This window comes from Myodes glareolus, chromosome 4 (genome assembly GCF_982192425.1).
Source record: "Myodes glareolus chromosome 4, mMyoGla1.1, whole genome shotgun sequence".
Taxonomy (NCBI): Eukaryota; Metazoa; Chordata; class Mammalia; order Rodentia; family Cricetidae; genus Myodes; species Myodes glareolus.
This window is the reverse complement of record NC_142029.1, coordinates 59,139,599-59,160,069: the sequence shown is the minus strand read 5'-3', so window position 1 is coordinate 59,160,069 and position 20,471 is coordinate 59,139,599. Positions and strand designations below refer to the sequence as shown.

At 37.0% G+C, this 20,471-nt stretch overlaps 1 protein-coding gene across 5 annotated transcripts in view; it reads left to right on the top strand.

Moving 5' to 3' along the window:
* The window catches only part of Nck1 (NCK adaptor protein 1), a 58,344-nt gene that overhangs the window by 31,402 nt on the left and 6,471 nt on the right, over positions 1–20,471 (top strand). For 3 of the 5 annotated variants that reach the window (XM_048416869.3, XM_048416873.3, XM_085689620.2), the window contains exon 2: positions 10,241–10,484. In XM_048416869.3, the coding sequence (XP_048272826.2) occupies positions 10,259–10,484 (226 nt within the window). In that variant the 5' untranslated portion in view covers positions 10,241–10,258. Of the gene's footprint in view, positions 1–5,951; positions 5,997–10,240; positions 10,485–12,056; positions 12,206–20,471 lie in introns of those variants that run through there. The other 2 variants (XM_085689618.2, XM_048416874.3) reach the window with 2 other exon arrangements.

Genomic DNA, 20,471 nt, shown 5'->3' with positions numbered 1-20,471 from the left:
GGAGCCTCTTCAATGCCCATCATCTTCTTGAAGTAGATTGGTGCTGCCAGGAGCAGATGTGTATCACTGTCATGGAAAGCCCTAAGTTCTTAAAACATTTTAAAGGCCATGTTCTGTAGTCTTTGAAAGATCTGAAGAATATCTGTCCATCTGAAATATATCTCTGTACATCTAGAAAACCTAACCAACATGACTACAAGTTTAATTATTATAGATGACTCTCTATTAACCTGTATTTCTTAATTATACATTACATTTTTAAATGAACTCTACAAACACAATACCTTAATCAAGAGCAGAAATATACATGTAACAAAATTGACCTAAAATTTATATCAATAGGCCGAGATCCATACCAGTGCAAAGTATTCATCTCTATAGCATATCCCTCTTTAAATGTAAACAAACATTTATAAACAATCATTTAGGGAATTTGGGCATAGTTCTCTCCAAACTACTTGCTGCTTTTTGCTCGGTAAAGTATTTTGGGGGGGGCGGTTCATGGAGACCTTTCTGGGTGGGGGGGATCTTGGTCCATCAAGCCACATTAGTCTGGAAGGAAACCATAGGTTCTCATCTTCTGTGGAAACAAAAGTAGAACCTCTTTTCCATCTGAATCTGTCCTATTGTATATCTGTAATCCTTTTCTGACCAGGACCTCTGATTAAAATACAAAGCAGTATGGCTAGGACTAAGGCTGCCTTGCCTTTTGGCTCTGCCCACTCCAACATGGCAGAGGTCCATTCACTGCCTCTGAGACTGCTAAGTGGGAGCCATGCTCACTACCTCAAATCTGGTAATCAGTTGGCCCATGCTGACACCAAGTAACTTGCAGCATGCTGCCCAAAAACCTCATTCAAGTTCTTGACCTTCTGAAAGAGCCAGACCAGGAAGGCATGAATTCTTCCTCTCCTCTCCTCTCCTCTCCTCTCCTCTCCTCTCCTCTCCTCTCCTCTCCTCTCCTCTCCTCTCCTCTCCTCTCCTCTCCTCCCTCCCCTCCCCTCCCCTCCCCTCCCCTCCCCTCCCCTCCCCTCCCCTCCCCTCCCCTCCCCTCCCCTCCCCTCCCCTCCCCTCCCCTCCCTTCTCCTCCTTTCCCTTCTCTTACCCTCCTCTTCCTCTCCCTTCTCTTACCCTCCCCTTCCTCTTCCCTCCCTTTCCCTCCCCTTCCTCTCCCTCCTCTCCCCTCCCCCTCCCTCCCTCCCTCTCTCCCTCCCTCCCTTCCTTTTTTGGCTACTGCTGAATCAGGAATACTTCTCTTAAAGGAACTGTGGCACACCTCCAGCAAAGAAGCCCATCTGAAAAAAAAAATGCGGCTAAACTTTGTGTGTGTGTGTGTGTGTCTAGAAATCCTTTCCAAGTTTTTCCAGGTTTTACGTGGATGTAGTCAACCCACGTTGACATCAATTGTTGTCAGAGGTAGCTAGTTCATTTCCCGACTTCCCTGACTCAAAATAATGACACAGAAACGCTATTATTTTCCATACTGTTTGGCCAATAGCTTAAGCGTATTTCTAGCTAACTCTTATATCTTAAATTAACTCATTTCTATTAATCTGTTTATCGCCATGTGGCTGTGACTTATCAACAAGTTCTGGTGGTCTCTGGGGAAGCTTCTGTCTCCTGTGGGTGACTATATGGCTTCTCTCTGACTCTGCCTTCTTTCTCCCAGCATTCAGTTTTATTTTCCTTGCCTAGCTCTATTCTGCCTTGCTCAGGCCCAAAGCAACTTCTTTATTAACCAATGGTAATAAAACATATTCACAGTGTACAGAGGGGAATCCCACATCAGTGTAGAGCTTTGGTTGGCTTTTGCAGATTAGTCTTCTGTCCTGAAGTCTAGCTGCATGCTGTGGTATGAACTTGTAGCACCATCTATTGGTGCGGGAGAATTGTCTGTATTCTGTCAATCATATTTTAAATAAATGCCGATTGGCCAGGCAGGAAGTATAGGCGGGAAAACCAGACAGAAAGTAGAGGTGATGCAATGAGAAAAGGAGAATTTTGGGAAGGGGAAGCTGATTCCTCCCAGTTCTGCCCAGACCACCGGAGAGACAAGATGTAAGCTGCCCGCTGAGACAGGTACTGAGCCGTGTGGCTAACATAGATAAAAATAATGGGCTAACATAAGTTATAAGAGCCAATAAGTAGCCTGAGCTAATGGGCCAATCAGTTTATAATCTTATGAAGTCCTCTGTGTGATTTTCTTTGGGACTTGCCCGTTGTGGGGTACCGGGCAGGACAGATAGCCCAACAAGCCGGCCGTTCATGTTACAGTCTATTTTGGAGGCTGAGATTAGGTTATGGTGGGATGTGGTCTCTTGAGTCCCGAGGGTGAATCCAGATTGGGCAATGGTGAGACCTGTTTAAAAAAATAATTAAACATTCAACAAAGTTACTTTGTTTGGATTATCCAAGTCTATATAGGCACCAGTCATTACCAACCTAAGTTTGAATTTTCCTTTATTTATGTAGAAACTTAAGGCTTTAGAACCATGTTATTTCCTGTGGCTTCCCATTTCATAGTTTTTTATTTTTTTGAGATAAGGTCTCATGGCAGCTAATAATTTTCTGGTTTCTCTTTCAGCCTCCTGAGTGCCAGAACTATTGGCTTGAACCACCACATCCATCTCTTAATATTTTTAAAGCAGTAGTAAGAGTTTCTTTGTTTTATAAATTCTTTGGTGTCTTCTCTGCAGTCATGTGTCTCCAAGTAAGATTAGGTTTATTTCTCTTTTGAGCTTCATGCCCATTACTCATATTCTCTCCCCCCCCCCCTTCTTCCCTTCCTCCCTCCCTCCCACCCTCCCTCCCTCAGAGCTGAATGGAGGGAGCATCTTAGTTTGGTAAGAGGTTAGCCTTTCACTATTGTTGATCTTTGTTTGAAAGTAAATAGCTGTTCCCTTACTTTTAAGTATGAATTTAGTTGTTGGGTTTTTGTGTATGCTGTGTATCAAGCTGAGGAGTTTTCCTTCTGTTCCTGTTTTTCTGTGAACTTTAATCATGAATGGATATTGAATTTTTCTAGGTGCTGTGGGATAACGTTTTTGTTTCCTGAAGAGATTTTTATTGGCTTAATAAAACGCCAGTTGGCCAGTTAGCCAGGCAGGAAGTAAAAGGCGGGGTGACCAAACTAGGAGAATTCTGGGAAGAGGAAAGGCTCAGTCTGTAGTTGCCACCCAAATGCAGAGGAAGCAAGATGAGAATGCAGCACTGAGAAATGGTGCCAAACCATGTGACTAAACATAGATAAGAATTTATGTTGTAAGAGCTAGTTAATAATAATCCTAAGCTAATAGGCCAAGCAGTTTATAATTGCTATAAGCTTCTTTGTGTTTCTTTGGGATTGAATGGCTGCGGGACAGAAACTTCCGTGTACAGCTAGGTGCCTTTTTGGTACCAGTTCATAATTTTTTTAAGCTTGTTAATATGGATTATATGGATAAATTTTAAGTATCAAACAAGCCTTGTTTCATATATAACTATCACTTGGTCTTAGAATATTAATTCAGAGGCTGGAGAGGTGGCTCAGTGTTTAAGAGCATTGCCTGCTCTTCCAAAGGTTCTGAGTTCAATTCCCAGCAACCACATGGTGGCTCACAACCATCTGAAACGAGATCTGATGCAGGCAGACACCCAGACAGAATATTGTATACATAATAAATAAATAGATATTTTTAAATAAGCTTTTAAAAATATTAAGTCAGTACTTCTAATTATTTTTGTTAATATTTTTACTAAGGGTTTTTATATTCCCAAAGTATATTGATTGGTAGTTTCTTTGGTGGGGGGGTGACACTTTTAAATTATGAATTTAATTTGTTTTGTTAGTTATAGGACTTTTCAAATACTCTTGTGTTAGGTTTGTTGTGGTAATTTGTGTTTGGGAAGAACTGGTTTGATTCCTCTAAGAAATCAAATTTGCTTGTATAGAGTTACCTGTGGTATTCCCTGTTATCCTTTTTATTCTGTGATATCTCCTCTTCATTGTCCTCTCTTTCCCTCTCTCAGCCTTTTCTTTCTTACCTGATCCTTACTCTGCACCACTACCTTGGTCTAGTATTTGTCACGTTCATTTCTTTTTTTCTGGAGGAGAGGACTTGTAGTCCAGGCTGTCATTGTACTCCATATTTATTGGATTATGACCTTGAACTTGCCTCTTGCCTCTACTTCTTGAGTGCCAGGATTGCAGGTGTGGACTAACATTCTTTATTTTATATAATGCTGGTGATTGAACCCTAAGACATCTTGTATGGTAGGTAAGCATTCTACCAACTGAATTACATCTCCAGCTCTCATTGCTTTTTTTCTTTCTTTCTTTTTTTCCTTTTCTTCCCCAGACAGGGTCTTTCTTTGTATACCTGACTGTCCTAGAATCCATTATGTAAAGCAGGCTGTCCTCAAACTCATAGAGGTCCACCTGCCTCTGCCTCTTGAGTGCTGGGATTAAAGTGTGCACCACTACATATAGCTCCTATTGCTCTTTTCAAGCACCAATTTTTTCATTTTTTAGAAAATATTTTTATCTTAGATTTCATTGTTTTCTGCTATATCAATTTCTTCCTTATACAGGACGTTAGAGTACTGATGTAAGGGTTTCCCTATTTTAGCTGCATGTCTAAGTAAATTTTCATTTTTATTTCATTATGACATCTGATTCTCTTGAAGATTTCCTTTTTGACCTGTGAATTATTCTTTATGTTCTGCATGAATGGAGACTTTCCTGTTACTTGTATGTATTAGTTTGGTGTGGTTTTTGTTGTTGTTTTTGCTAAAAATAAATGCTTAAAGCTTAGGTAGTTTATAAAAGGTGCTTATTAACTCTAGTTTTTGAAACTGATAGAAAATTTTAGATTTATGCAGCTCCATTGGTTTTTACTCTATTCTCATTGTCTATAACACATATGGCACACGGCATGTATGGAGGAACAAAAGGTAAACTGTGAAGACAAAAGGTTATGTATCAGGCCCACTTTGCAACTCCTTTGAGAACCCTTCAGAACGGCATTAATTTCGTCCAAGGACTGCACATCTGACATTATTGCCTTCTACTAGGCCTCAACTCTTAACAACCTTGTAGTACTTTCATATTATAAACTAAACCTTTGAACCCTTAAAAGACAAAGTACTGGCGGGCTGGAGAGATGGCTCAGCGGTTAAGAGCACTGCCTGCTCTTCCAAAGGTCCTGAGTTCAATTCCCAGCAACCACATGGTGGCTCACAACCATCTGAAATAAGATCTGATGCCCTCTTCTGGCCTGCAGGCAGACATACAGACAGAATATTGTATACATGATAAATAAATAAATAAATGATTTTAAAAAAAAAAAAAAAAAAAAAGACAAAGTACTTTGCCACACACTTTCTACTGCTGATTTCTAGTTTGATTCTGTTGATCAATCACTGTATGATTGAGTTCACTCAAATTTGTTGTTTGTTTTTGCCAAGGATATAATTTATCTTTCTATTTGTTCCCCAACACCTGTTAAATTATGTGTACTCTGGTATTTGGGGGCAGAAAATTCTATAAATGTTGATTTATTGTTTCCTTTTGGCTGAACATGTTGTTTAGGTCTTTTTTGCCTGCCTGATAAGTCAATTTTCTTCTTCCTTAATTGGGCTTTTTCTGGTGAGATTGCAGCGTGTCCCATAATTGTTGCTGGAGGGTTGGAATTGTAGGTTTCCTGCTTGGATTTTGCTGTGGACAAGACCATGAATTACTTCCTGTGCTGTTTGACTGGGATAAAGTAGTTATTGTCTGAAACTTTTCTTTATTGCCAGGAAGTCCCTTCTTGGTAGATTGTTTGGAGAACGTGAGCTGATATTACTTGTTGGTAGCTGCTAATGAATCTGTTCACCAGTCTTGACCTTTAAGAACAAACAAGACCCAGAGTTTACCACTGAATCATTCTTTGGGTCCTGGGATCTCTAGCTGTTCTCTCTTCTCTTTTCAGGTTTGTTTGTTCTGAAGATTGAACCCAGGGCCTTGGCCATGCTAGGCAAGTAGTCTACCTCTGAGCTACATCCTTGGTGCTTCCATTTTTCAGTTTTCTTGTCTGTTTTATTGTATTATCGCTATTGGTGGATATTGAGTCTACAGGGCTCTGCTGCTGTTTCTAGGTTCTTGAGTTCCAGAAAAGGAATTTGACCAGGGACATTTGGATGGTTATAGAAACAGGCAGTTTATTAAGAAAGAGCGCTTCTCAACAAGGAAGTAAGCCAGAGAAGTGTGGGGAAGATGTTAGACCATGGCACTGATGCCTGGCAGACTGAGTAGTTTGTATGAATATACCTGTTCTGCACATGACTTGTTAAATGCAAACTTTGGTGGAGAGGGGTTTCCAGTCTCCCTCAGACTGGCTTCTTTAATATGCTACTTTTAATGACCCACTTTGTACTCTACTCTTCTGACACAGTGTTTAGGAATTTCACTTGTGCTTAACAAATGGATAATTCCTTCAAAGTAAAAGTCCTCTGAATTAGAAATCTGGTACTATTTTTCCTAATGGCACAGTTATCAGTGGTATCAGTTACTTCATTAAATAACTTACTCTGACATGATTTACAGTGCTACTCCTCATACAAAATCCTTATATATATTTGAATGCTTTATACAATAGAAGTGACTTAGCTAACTTGCCTGGTTAAATCCCTCCATTTCTGTTAAGGAAGCATTTAACTAGATACTCTTGGTACAGGTTCTGTTCCCATGAATTAAGTGGAATGTGCTTACTGAGAAAGTTTCTTTCAAGAATATGTATTGTTAGACTTTATTATATAAATAGTGCTAAAGAAAGTTACTTTGTGAAAACTAAGTTGATTTGCTTTAGAAAGATTTATCAAAGAAAGTCACTAAAAATCACTTGCTTTTGAATTGGCCTTTAAACCTTTAAATAAATATTTGGGGGACGAAGGAATAAGAAGATAAACAGAAATCACTTCAATATTTAAATCACAAGTAATTTCAAATACTCCAATTTTTAAAAACATAAACTAGAACTCACTTGTACATTGGGGAAAAAGACTTCTAAAGATTAACTGTATGTATCTCTGTGTTTATTGTATTGAATTGTATGTTTCTGTTAAAGTAGAATATTGTCTTAAATTACTTCAGGATTTTTAAGTACATTGTAATTATCTGGTAGGGTAACTTCACCTGTAGTGTGACCTTCTCACTGAAAATAACAGTAAACGGATGACCCAGATTGTCTGGGACAGTAAACAATCTTCCCATTACTATCTCAAGGACCTGGAGGATCAGAGGGCCGCTTGTGCCATATTTTATCAGTTCTGGCTCTGTTTCCCAAGCAAGTGTCTCTCTACTTTGTGTCAGTTTCATCCTTCTGCTGATAAAATGGCTACAGTTGTTCACATCTCATATCGGGTTTGCCTGTGTGATTCTGATACCCTGATGGACCTTTGTTAACCCAGTTACTTGAAGCTAAAGTTATTCTCCCAAGTTGCATGGCTAGATCAGAGAACTCTCCAAGAAGGAGACATTATTTCAGGGATATACAGTTTGTAAGTATATAAATAATTATTTTTCTGAAATTTTTATTACTAATTTTAAATGCTTTCCTAAAAAAATTTTAGAACCGTTGTCAAATATCAAAATAAACTCCATTGAGCTAATGTGAATTGTGGGTTGACAGGAGCGTAAGGGAGGACAAGATTTCCTTAGCGTAAGGGAGGACAAGATTTCCTTGAAAACTATCTCTGCTTCTAGTTTTCAGTGTTTCAGAAAGTTGGTTGTCATTCGTATGTGGATGTGTGTGTCTGTATGCCAGAGGTTGACAACCAGCTTCCTTACTAGCTCTGCTCATTTTTGAAGAAAGTTTCTCATTGAACCTAGAGTTCTCTGGTTTAGCCGTATGGGCTGGTAGCAAGTTGGGGGCTACCTCCTGAGACTTGTCTCTACCTCCCAACTCAGGGATTGCAGTTATGTGCTGCCACATCTGGCTTTTACAGGTTCTCGAGTATCAAACTCAAATCTTCCTGCTTATGTAGCTGGTGCTGAGCCATCTATCTCCTCACCTTTATTGTAACTTAATTTTGCATTATGTGACAATAATTATTTAGACTTCGTTAAAACTCTGTGTTGAAGTAATTTCAGACAAGTTGCAATAATACAAATAATTTTTGCCTAGTTTCTTTGTTCATCTTTGTTTTTCTCATGCTGGTTATTGAGCCCTTGTGGCCTTGTGCATACCAGGCAAGCATTCTGCCTCTGATCTACTACATCCTTAGCTCATCAGTGTTTCTACATACCATGTTGTCTGTTTCTTTTTTTTTTAAACATTATTTTTGTTGACTTAAGTGATTCCTTTTCAAAATATAAAGCAATGTGTGGCAGATTTTGAGGCTTTTGCAAATCCTTTATATGTATCTCTACCTGTTGATACACTTAATGCCAAAAGATGTCAAATTCTGGATTAAAGTTAATTTTCCTGAAGACATTAAAATACTTGCTTCATTGTTGAGAAACAGATTTGCTAGTCAATGCCCAAAACAAAAGGCTGGATTTATTTGGTTGCTTTGTGAGGCATATCTGCTTTTATAAAACAGTCTCTCTGGAGAAAGCAGAGAGAGGTCAGGTCTAACTAAGTTTCAGGAGTGAGTTTGCTTATTATTTTTTCTTTTAAAAATGTTGATAATGAACAAATAAATTTCTTGACTTTAGTAGAATTTGCTTGTAAAATTTTCTTGTCTTGGTATTGTCAACGTGGGAAGATTCTTTAATACTAACTCAATTATATTTTGTTACTTTTCATATATTTTTATCATTGTATTTCATTATTTTCAGATTTTTTTATAAAGTTGTTTGTGTTACCATTCCCTTTGAATACTTGTAGAACACAGTTGTGGTTCCTGGTATTCTCATGTACTTTTTCCTTGTTTTATTGATTAATATGGTTATAACTGTCACTTTCATGGTGGGAGGATGACTAGAGATTAACCCCTGAGTGCCAAGCACTCTCCTACTACTGGATTATGTCTGGTGGCCCCGATTTTAACTAAACATCTTCTTCATAAATTTTTTTTTGCCAGTTACGTGAAAGTTTTAAATAATTTTTTAACCCAGCCTATAAAGTAATGGGCTTCATTATTCCATTTTATTTTTTCAAGATTTATTTTTAATATTTTTAAATTTAAAATATTTTAAAGATTTATTTTTAATATTTTTAAGTTAAAATTTTTTTAATTTCTTATTTGTATGTATGTGTGTCTGTCATATGCAGTTACAAAGGGTTGTTAGCTGCCTGAAGATGGGTACTCAGAATCAAATCTGGGTCCTCTGGAAAGGCAGGAAGTGCTTTTAATCACTGAGCCATTGCTCCAGCCCTTAATACTCCATTTTTCATACACATGTATCAGTATACTTAGTTCTCAGTTTGAAGAGCAACATAAAAGGTGTGAGACCTTTTTGAGATTTGTAGCAAAAAGTTTTAATGCTCCTACCTCAGCCTTCAAATGCTGAAGTTACAGGCTAAGCTTTTTTTTTTTAAGCACAGTATTGACAATTTTTATATTTTCCTTTTATATTCTTCTCTTTAGAAGGAATACTTTGTATATGCTTATTATACTGCACTTACTAATACATTTGTCAGTTATTCTCTGACCTTGATTATGTTTGTCTGATTGTTTTATTGAGATAAATATGTTAAAGATTATCCTTATTAATAATGGATTTGTTATTTTATTCTTTGATCATACCAATATATTTTAATTTTGTGCTTTCTAACTATATGGGAAAGAAAAATTGTTCAGAAAGCATCAATATTATTTAAAGTACATACAAGTGATTTTTATTGCTAGCGGTGGTTTTAAATGTTAAGCTAGTTTATATAACACTAAATAGAAACCATGCTTTTTAAAAGTTAATATTTTCCTGTTATATGTTTTTCATTTATCACCTTTAACCCTTTGATGTTTTTAGATTTTTTTCTTTTTATAAAAGGACTTTAACTCAGAGCCTTGAATATGCTAGGCATATACTCTGTTCCTGAACTTCATACAGTCTCAGCCCCTGTCTCCTGTTTTGTGTATTGGTTTTGTGCTCAGTCTAGCTTAAAATCAGTATCTAACCAAGGCTAGCCTCAAACTTGTAAAGGTCTTCTTGCCTCAGCCTTTTGACTGTTTGGATTATAGGCATGGTTCATAATATCTGGCCTCTTATGTTTAAGCATGTCTTTTTGGAAAAGCATGTAGACAATTATTACAAAAACATTTCTCTGTGTTACAGTCCTGAAACTGCTGAAAGATGGCTGAAGAAGCGGTGGTGGTGGCCAAATTTGATTATGTGGCACAGCAAGAACAAGAGCTGGATATCAAGAAAAATGAGAGATTATGGCTTCTGGATGATTCTAAATCCTGGTGGCGAGTTCGAAATTCCATGAATAAAACAGGTTTTGTCCCTTCTAACTATGTGGAGAGAAAAAATAGTGCTCGAAAAGCATCTATTGTTAAAAACCTGAAGGACACTTTAGGTAAGTTGTTTTGTATTGAAGGGAAACCACCAGCTTTCGTTATAGATGGGTCCCGGAGCTTAGTTCTTTGAACAGTCTTACAGCAGTATGCAGAATTAGTTGGCTGGAAAAGGGCAGAACTGTCACATTAGCTAGGCATGTAAGTTGAGAACCTAATAGCTGTTTAAGAAACTAGTGAAGATCATGTTCACAACGTCTATAAATCTAGGCCCACATTCAAATGGTACTGATGAGCATAATTGACTTTCTTGCAACAGCTCCTTGAGTAGTAAATACCTAATGAATTTTCGATTTACTCAAATTTGGCTCAATTGAGACAGGGAAAGTGTGAGAGATGGAGACTCGTTTCCTTGGGCATGCTGGTAATTTATTTTACATGGCACATTAGTGAACTTTTTGACATGTAGTGAAGCTCACTTTGAAAAGCAGATCTCTTTTTCTTTTTTTTTCTTTTCTTTTTTTTTTTTTTAGGACAGTGGGTTATCGCTGTCTATTTGCACCTGTAGGAATGGTCACTTTTCTATTTTGTTATCACCTTTCTTTCTCTAATTGTGTATCTTTGGTTTTAAATTTTTGCTGGCCTCTATTAGAGTGGGGGAACCTACTTTACCCTTGCCTTGGCTAAACTAAAGGAAGGAAGTATGTAGGGTGAAGACTGACCTCCTCCTCTTTCTTAATTTAACTTTCCTTAATGGACAGGAAGGAATTGGGAGGGACAGGGATTTAATTTTGGTGTTCAGGGAGATGTGCTATTGCTAAATCGTTCTTTATTTGTTTGTAAAAAGGGGGAAACCGTTTGCAGATGGTTTAGGATTAAATGTAGCACGACTGATTAAATATTATTAGATAGTATTTAAAATTCTTAATGCACAATTTATATTCTGGTATTTTAATAATTATTGGCAGTATAGAGTAAATGTTTATATTTTAACTGTTGTAAGCTGAATAAATTAACATGTAGTACAATTCAAGCAACTTAATGAAGTATTGGACTTTCAGCTCTTACACAAAAACATTGCTGATGTACTCAGATATTTTACTATCTGCAGTCAACATGGCATTTGACCAGTTAACTTCTTGTCTCTTAGTTTTGGGAACCTCTGCAGTTATAGATAACTGTACTCCCTGGAGTACACTTGTCTGCACTCCCTAGAGTTTAAAATACTGCATTCAGTTAGTGATCTTTGATCAAAATAATGTTGTGAATCTGGGTTTTGTATCAAATATCTAACGCCCTTCCTTTTCCCAGAGTATCTGTACCCTGTTTTGGTACCTTAAATTCCATGTAATTTAATGAATTTGTCTCACAGTGGCTGTGCTAGTAGCGACATGGTTTGGATATTAAGGAAAAGGAGGAGTTGTAGGAAAGGAAGAGTGTGTATATACATTTCTAACTATTAGGAATGTACTAGCTTTAATATTTTCTTTGAAAATGAGTGAATTATAACTCAACATTTTTGCTGCCACCATGAGTTACAACATGGGTTATTTTTTGGTTTAAGGAGAAACAGTATTGGAAAAAGAGAAGCCTTGGTTTTGAAAACGTTTCTATTGCTTGGGTGTGAGCCAGGTCACATGGACTGGGTGTGGGAAGTTTCAGGGTTACCGAGCAGACCAGGAAGTCACTGAAATTATCCCGGAGCTGTGTCAACAAACTCTGAAAAGAGAACACGAATTTTTATTCAAAATGGATTGGTTAAACATCTTCAAAGGTTTTTTCAGTAAGTTATTCTATTAATTAAGTCCATAGTTTTCTTGTTACAGGTTTTGATTTTTTTTTCTTTACCTTTTATGAATTAAGAGGGAAACTATATGGTGAGAACTCGGTGTGTTTATATAAGCTGGTGGTACTTTATGCTGTCTATGTAATATAAGGTAAATAACTGGTAGTATTTTCAATGCTGTTAGTTTGATCTGATAAATAAAGTGTTTCAACATGAATGCTTAATAAATAAGGAGAAGATATACATGATTTTAAATGTGATGTCGATAGTTGTAATTCAGTAACTCTAGAACCTAGTCCAGATGTTTGAAGTAAAGTAAGTCAATTGTGAGCAAATTTTTACTCTTGACCTTTAAAGTAAAAATTCTGGTTTTTTTGTTTGTTTGTTTTTAAACTAAATTTTACTTAAGCTTTGGAGTAATGTCAAGATATTTAATAAGAGCTCTGGTAAACTACAATTACTGATTTAGAAGTAAAATGTTATGCTAATTTGACTCTGCTGGTGACATGTGTATGATAATCGTGTACTTGATTGAATCTCTGAATATTCACTAAATGTCTGAACAAAAATGGAGAGAAATATTCTAGAAGTCCCTTATATACAAAGAGCCTAAGGAAACAAAGAGTAACCCAATGAGAGATTCCAAGGGAAAGGGCAAAACAAAGGATAAGCACTTTGCTGGGAAAGAATGTGGTCATTATAAAAGTAGGCTCCTTTGTTTTCTTGGTTAGCCTTGAGTGATTTCTTCTGGGATATCTCTTCTAAATCCTAGTTAAGATTTAGAGAGCAAATGCATTTTTAGTTCTTTGAAGTTCTGGTTTTAAAGCTAATTTTCTTTTAAACGTTGTGTGTGTGTGTCTACACCTGTGTACTTGTGGGTACGTGTGTATAGAGGCCAAAGGATAACAGAAGATGCCATCCTCAGGAACATCATCCATCTTTCTCAGGTAGACAAGTTCTCTCATTTGTCTGGGGCATACTAATTAAGCTACATTGACAGGCCAGCTAGCCCAGCTCACCACAGGATTGCAAGATTGAGTTACCACACTTGGCTTTATTTATTTATTTTTTTTTAAACACGGGTTCTGGAGATCTAACTGAGGTTCTTACACTTGTGAGGCAAGTGTATTACCAACTGAAGCTTCCCTTCAACTCTTTATTTATTAATTTATGAACACATCTTTAATGGAGAATCTAATGCAAACTATATAAAAATCAACTTGATGGGCTGGCAAGATTGCTCAGCATTTGCCATCAAGCTTGACAACTCAGATCCAACCCCTTGAATCTACGTGGTGGAAGGAAAGAACTGATTCCTGCAAGTTGTTCTCTGACCGCAGCATATTCATGTGCACATGCATGCACACACACACACACCCCAAAATAAATGAACAGATATTATGATAAAATCATTTTTAATTTGTATGAAATATTAAGTCTCACAGAATTAGGGAGGTAGATGTTAATCATTGTTTATTAAAAATATAGTAGGCTTTAAATTTAGATAATGGTCAAAGTAATAATTATTAATAAGCCAGAAATGGTGTTAAAAGATGACACATACACACACATGTATATAAAGCATCTATTATTGGACAGTGATTCAATATATCTGCTTATAAGTTGAGTGACAGAGTTGTTCTCTGTACCGGGTATTAGGAATTTAACAGTTAATCTTAACAGCATCTGTAGTCCAAAGGCTAACATTTTAATTTTGTAGACAAAATATTCCTTTCCTGAATCCCTGTAACATTCATGTTTATTTTGCTAGCACCTTCTCAGAGTAGAGACAGGTTATTCATTCACCTAATTTCTGAACATGCCTGAAAAATAGAGAAAACAGCATTATGTGTTTGTTGTTTGGTAGCCAGAATACTTTGAAAACAAAATTTAAAGTGTTTTTCATCTTAAATAGATCTATTATAAGCCATGATTTATCTCGTATACATGAACAAATGAAGTATAAAATATAAATCTTTAATGGAAAGAATAGCATATATTTGTATTTATAATAACTTAATTCTACTCCCAAATAAACTGTGTACTATCCCTGTAGCCTAGTATATAACCGAACTGTTTTTAATTCCTGTTTGGGTAAAAGAGACAGTTGGGCAAGACTTACATGATCCTGGAAAGTACCTTCAAACTCTAGAAGTCTTACAATCTTGGCAAAAGAATAAATGGTCTTATGTGTGTCATGGGAATCAGGGGAAGTCCTCAGGGAGACATTGGTTTTGACGAAGTGAGAACAGAGTGAGATGATGCAGTTCGCTCAGGAATCAGAAGCAGCAGCAGTACTTTGTTCATTCTGTTGGGCATTTGCTCAGTGATTGAGATGAAGGAAAGCTGATGTTGGAAGCAAAAGAAGTTAAGAATCAGCCTAGGAATGGCTGACACGAAGAAAAAATTTTTAAGAGCTGCTGTGGTTGTGTAGGTGCAGAAATCCTTGGTAACCTTGATTCAAGTGCTAGTGTTGAGGTAAGGTGATGTAGTAGCTTCCTTACATGTATTCTGGCGAGTGAAACATGGCAGTTTGGCCACGTGAGATCGATGCTTCCAGGTTCTATCATCAAGTTTTTTAGGGATTTGAAAACCAGTTTATGTAAGGAGGAGTTACTGGTACAAAGATATGCTTGAGAAAGATAAACACTATCACACAGAGATTGTGTTCACAGTGCTTACTGAGGTTCTTAAAAACTTTTTTTTTTTAAAGTAAGGTATCACTTTGTAGACCAGGCTGGCTGCAAACTCAAAGACCTGCCTGCTTCTGCTTCTAGAGTGCTGAGATTAAAGGAGTGTACCATCAGCTGATTCTTAAAAACTTTTGAGGAACTTAGAATGCATTGTTGTAGTTAAAAGCATTGCTAGTTGGGACTGGAGCGGTGACTTAATGGTTGAGAGCACTGACTGCTCATCCAGAGGTCCTGGGTTCAATTTGTAGCACCCACGTAGTGGCTCACAACTGCCTAGTCCTGTGGGCTCTAATGTCTCCTGTTGTGCAGACACATATACATAGATAAAACACCCATATTCATTTAATAAATAAATAATCTTTATCTGGATATAGTGGTGCATACCTTTTAATCCCAGCAACTGGGAGACAGAGGCAGGCAGATTTCTGAGTTCAAGGCCAGCCTGGTCTACAGAAGAGTTAGAGGACAGCCAGGACTACACAGTGAGACCCTGTCTTAAGTCTCCCTACCCCCAAAACAAAATTGCTAGAAGCATAGAGAAGACCAAATAGATAGAAATGAGGGACAAGAAGCTATAGAAACATTTTTAAAGTAACCAAAAAGCAAGCAAACAAGAAAACCCAAGAAACCACAACTGTTTCAAGTTATGTACCTTCTTATTCAAGTTATGTACCTTCTTAGTGCTTACATGTTTGAGTATTTCACTCCCAGCCCTGGCCAGGCTGGTCCCGCTTTGTAATATAATAATAAAAGTTTATGTAATTATGGAAAATATCAGGAAAACTGTTAAGTACTATCTATTGAGTGCCTACTATGTGCTGCGTGTTATGCTAAGTACTTACATATACACTTTTTAAAATTTTTTACAAAAACATTTACCTATCAACATTTCACAAAGGAACCGAAGTTTAAAAATGTAGTAATGTGTCCAAGATGACAAGGGGAAAATACAAATTTAAGCCTTGTTTGTTCAAGTTTTCGTAGTAGACCCTCTAAGATTCAGGATCAGAGCAAGAGTAGCAATGGATTAAAAGAATTTGTTTGAACAAAGGCTAGTTGAAATTAGGATGATTGTGGTGAACTGTGGTACGGGAGAATTGTCTGTATTCTGTCAGTCATGTTTCAAATAAACGCTGATTGGCCAGGCAGGAGGTATAGGCAGGAAAACCAGACAGGAAGTGGAAATGATGCAAGAAGAGCAGGAGAATTCTGGGGAGGAGGAAGTTGATTCCTCCCACTCCTGCCCAGATCACCGAAGCAGCAGGATGTGATCTGCCCCACTGAAAAAGGTACTGAGCCACATGGCTAACGTAGATCAGAATAATGGGTTAAGATAAGTCACAAGAGCTAATAAGTAGCCTGACCTAATTGACCAATCAGCTTTATAACTTATAGAGATCTCTGTGTGATTTTTTGGGGGGGAGTAAACAGCTGTGGGAATCAGGACAGAAAACACAAACAAACCAGGCCCCCTCCATTTTACAGGACTGAATACTAGCTCAAGATGTGCTGTGATTGTAATTTTTCTGTCTCCTTTGTTTGTTTTTAAAGAAGCAGGATCTCACTGTGTTGCCAAGGTTGTCTTTGAAATCCTTGGTTAGTGCAGTCCTCCCTTTTGAGACTACAGACATGAGCTAACATGCATCAGCTATGTCTCCTAGAATTTACATGTTGAAACCTAATCATCAATAGAGTGTATTAAGAGACAGGGGATCTTTAGGCAGCTATCAGCTTATCAAGGCAAAGCCTTCATGAATGAGATTCATGACGTTGTAAAAACAGTTGGAAGTTTGCTTATTTGTCTTTTCCACCATGGGAGAACCTTGGTGGAAGTTCTCCCATGGTGAAGTTCTCATTTTTAAGAGATAGAACCTTGCCGGGTGGTGGTGGCGCATGCCTTTAATCCCAGCACTAGGGAGGCAGAGGCGGGCAGATCTCTGTGAGTTTGAGGCCAGCCTGGTCTACAAGAACTAGTTCCAGGTCAGGCTCCAGAGCTACAGAGAAACCCTGTCTTGAAAAACCCCCCCAAAAAAAAGAAAAAGAAAAAAAGAAAAAAAAAAGAAAAGAAATAGGATTTCACCAGATGTAGTCTGTTCCTTTAACCTGAACTTTCAGAACTATGAGAAACAAATTTTTGTCAAATGTAAATTACCTGACATTTGTTCTTATTTTTTGTGTTGTAATTAGCAACTTGAACAAAGACAGGAGGAATTTTGGAAAAAATAGTAATATTGATTCTGATGAACATCTGAAAGAAAGGCTCTAATTGTTGATAGTTACCATATAATTGACTGAATGACTTAATACTTTTTAAAAATTTGTATTTTTGTATCAACTTTTGTTGATAGCAAAAGATTGGGATATCCATTTTGGCTCTAGAAACAAAGTTGTAAAGCAGGGGAATAATACAGCCTGCCAGCTACACGTGCATTTGTTTAAAAATTTTATTGTGATTATTTATTGTGTATGTTCAGGTGTGTGAGTGCTTACCATGTGCATGCCACAGCACTACCGATATGTATGTTAGAGGACAACTTGTGGGTGTTTTTCTCTTTCCATTATGTGTGATCAATCTTGGGTCATCAGGCTTGGCGGCAAGTACTTTTTTACTCACAGAGCCATTTTCCCTACATTTGTTCATTCTCCTGATAAAGATTAATGGAGCATTTAATATGGCCTTGGCACTAGGGATACAGAGATAATGGAGAAAAAACAATGTTTGATCTTAAACAAATAGTGGTACACAGAGTACTTAGTGTTAGAGTAAAAATGTAAAACTGTGTGATAGCACATAGGAGGAATCAGCGAACTCTGAGGAGATCTTCAGTGAGTAAAGAGCTGTTTGTGCCAAGTTTTGAAGAATGAGATGGAAGTGATTAGTCTTGAAACCATAGGGTTTTAGTGGTTCTAATCAACTTGTTCTGGCTGTGGTGTGTTATAGCAGCAGTGTGCCAGAGAGAAGGTGGCATGTCGTTGAAGACAGATATGGAGGGCTTCTGTAGTGTAGAAAACAGGTACCTTCTGCTTTTGTTTTCCTTTAAATATTTCTTGTCTCTAAGGTTAACACAGATTTGTTTTTAATGTTTTCTCACTTGAGATATTAGTTGTTGGGGTTGTCCAGAAATTGTTTATTCTTTATTTTCTGATTATATATAACTAGCTTTAGACATTTTCTTTAGGATTAAAAATCATTTTGAAACTATACTTATTTAAAATTTTTCTTTATTTAACTGTAATATTTACCTTGAGCATCTGCTCTGTGCAGTTCGGTTGGTATAGCACATGCTAAAGACTAGTGAAACACTAAACACTCTTCATCGAAAGATGCTCTGTTGGTCTTTTTTTAAAAAAAAAAAAACAGAAAAAACTATAATGTAATTACTTGAGAAGTACAAGATCTTAGGGTATTTTAGCAAGAAGTGCTCTTATATCCTTCGAGTGGAATGGGGAATTCATTTCAGTATGTACTATCACTGATGAGGAAGGACTTGCTTTGCTATTTCTCTATGACTTTCATTTTCCCATTCCTTAATTTCTCTATGACTGCTTTGTTTCATTTTGTTTGTTTGGGTGGTTTTGTTGTTTGTTTGAGGCAGGGTTTCTTTGTGTAGCCCTGGATGTCTTTTTTATTATGTGATGTTTTCTTATCCCTTTCATTTCTTTTTCATATTTTTTAGTTTTTGCTTGAAAGTTACCGATATTTGATACTTGATATTACAATTAATGTCTTATTTAACAAGTTTAAGTTAATTCCAACTTGGTTTGGTTTGGATAGTATATATAACTATTCCTTTATATTATCTATTATCATATATTATTTCTTTATATACTGTTTGTTTACTAAGATTGAAGTTGTAATTTTATGTATTTTTAAATCATAGGAAAAAAGACTAACAAAAAAGATAGACTATTAGTGGCTTTATGTTTACCATTGTTCTTTAGTTCTTTCTGTTTTTAAAATAATTTTTTGAGATTATAATTACATTTTCACTTTCACCTTCTTCACTCCAAAGCCTCCCATGCACCCTTACTCCCCCCTCCAATCTCTTTCAAATACATGGCCATGTTTTCTTTAATTGTTGTTGTTGTTGGTGGTGGTGGTGGTGGTGGTGGTGTGTGTGTGTGTGTGTATGTGTGTGCATATACCTTCCTAAATAATTAATGCAGCCTGCTCAGTCTGTATTGTATTACTTTATTACTTGTATGTATGTTTCCAGGGCTGACAATTTGGTATTGGATAAGTAACCTACTGGTGTGCTCTTCCTTGGGGAACACTATTTCTCCTGCTCTTAGCATACCTTAGTTGCCTCTGTGTGTAGTTTTTTGTCTACGGTTGAGGCCTCCTGAGCTTTCCCCGGTGCATGTTAGCATTTCAGTTGGTGGTGGCCTTTTTCTTTCTTTGTATGACTAAAGATTTCTTTCTGGTGTCTTTTGATTTCAGTCAAAAGAACTACCATTCACATTCTTAAAGCACAAGTTTATTGGTGATAAGAATGTCTGTAAAGTCATTCAAAGTCTATAAAGTCTGTAAAGCTATATATGTGGCTACAGAAATCTGTTTTCTACCTATATTTTGACATTGTGTCCTTAAACATACAGAGTCAAAAGAAAACGGGGATGGAAATCTCGATTTTTATAGTTTGACTGTCTGTTAGTATTTTATTTTATTTTGGTTTTTCAAGATGGGGTTTCTCTGTGTAGCTTTGGAGCCTATCCTGGAACTCACTCTGTAGCTCAAGCTGGCGTCAAACTCACAAAGATGCACCTGCCTCTGCCTCCTGAGTGCTGAGATTAAAGGTATGTGTCTTATCACAGTAATAGGAAAGTAACACTGCTTTTGCTAAAAATGCACTGACTTATGCCCACAAGTAACTAAAAGGCAAGATAAAACCTGGTATCTCTGCTTTTATTTTATATCTGCCTCTTTTACTATGGTTCATACCTCTGTTCAACTCTGCATGAAAGCTTGTTAATTAAGGAGTGTCTGTCTGAAAACTTATGACCTAATCAGTTTCATCCTCATTTAAGGCTTAAGGCACAAAGATAAGAATTAAAAAGTTCTTTGGTGTTAGCTTTTATAATATCCTGTTCTAGATCTCCTAAAAGGTGACTGAAAGTCTTTAACCATTGTCCTAAACCTACAGTCACCTTTTCTAAGAACAGTGAAGTCAAACAAATAATCAATCCTCTTCTTAGTGGACTTTACCCCTTACCAGCAAAAGTAATCTCATGAGAACCAGATTGTTTTCTCAGGCAGTAAAGAGGCCCTGCTGCAGATCCAACACTGGGATAATGACCATCCAAACTTAAATTTGACCATTCATTTTGTGTATCCCTCATCCCTTGCCCTTATTTCTTTAGTCAAACTCAAAGCTTATATCAGTTCTCTAGGCTGAGATGTATGATGTCTATCTTCCCAACATAGCCATTCTGTTTGAAATTTTTTCCTGCTTTCCCATCGTGTGTTTTCTGTTTGATATCTGGGACTGCTGGTCCAAGTTAATTTGTTACATCCCACCCCCAAATCAGGGTTCTTTCTTGGAACCCTAGTTACAGTTGTAATCAAGTAG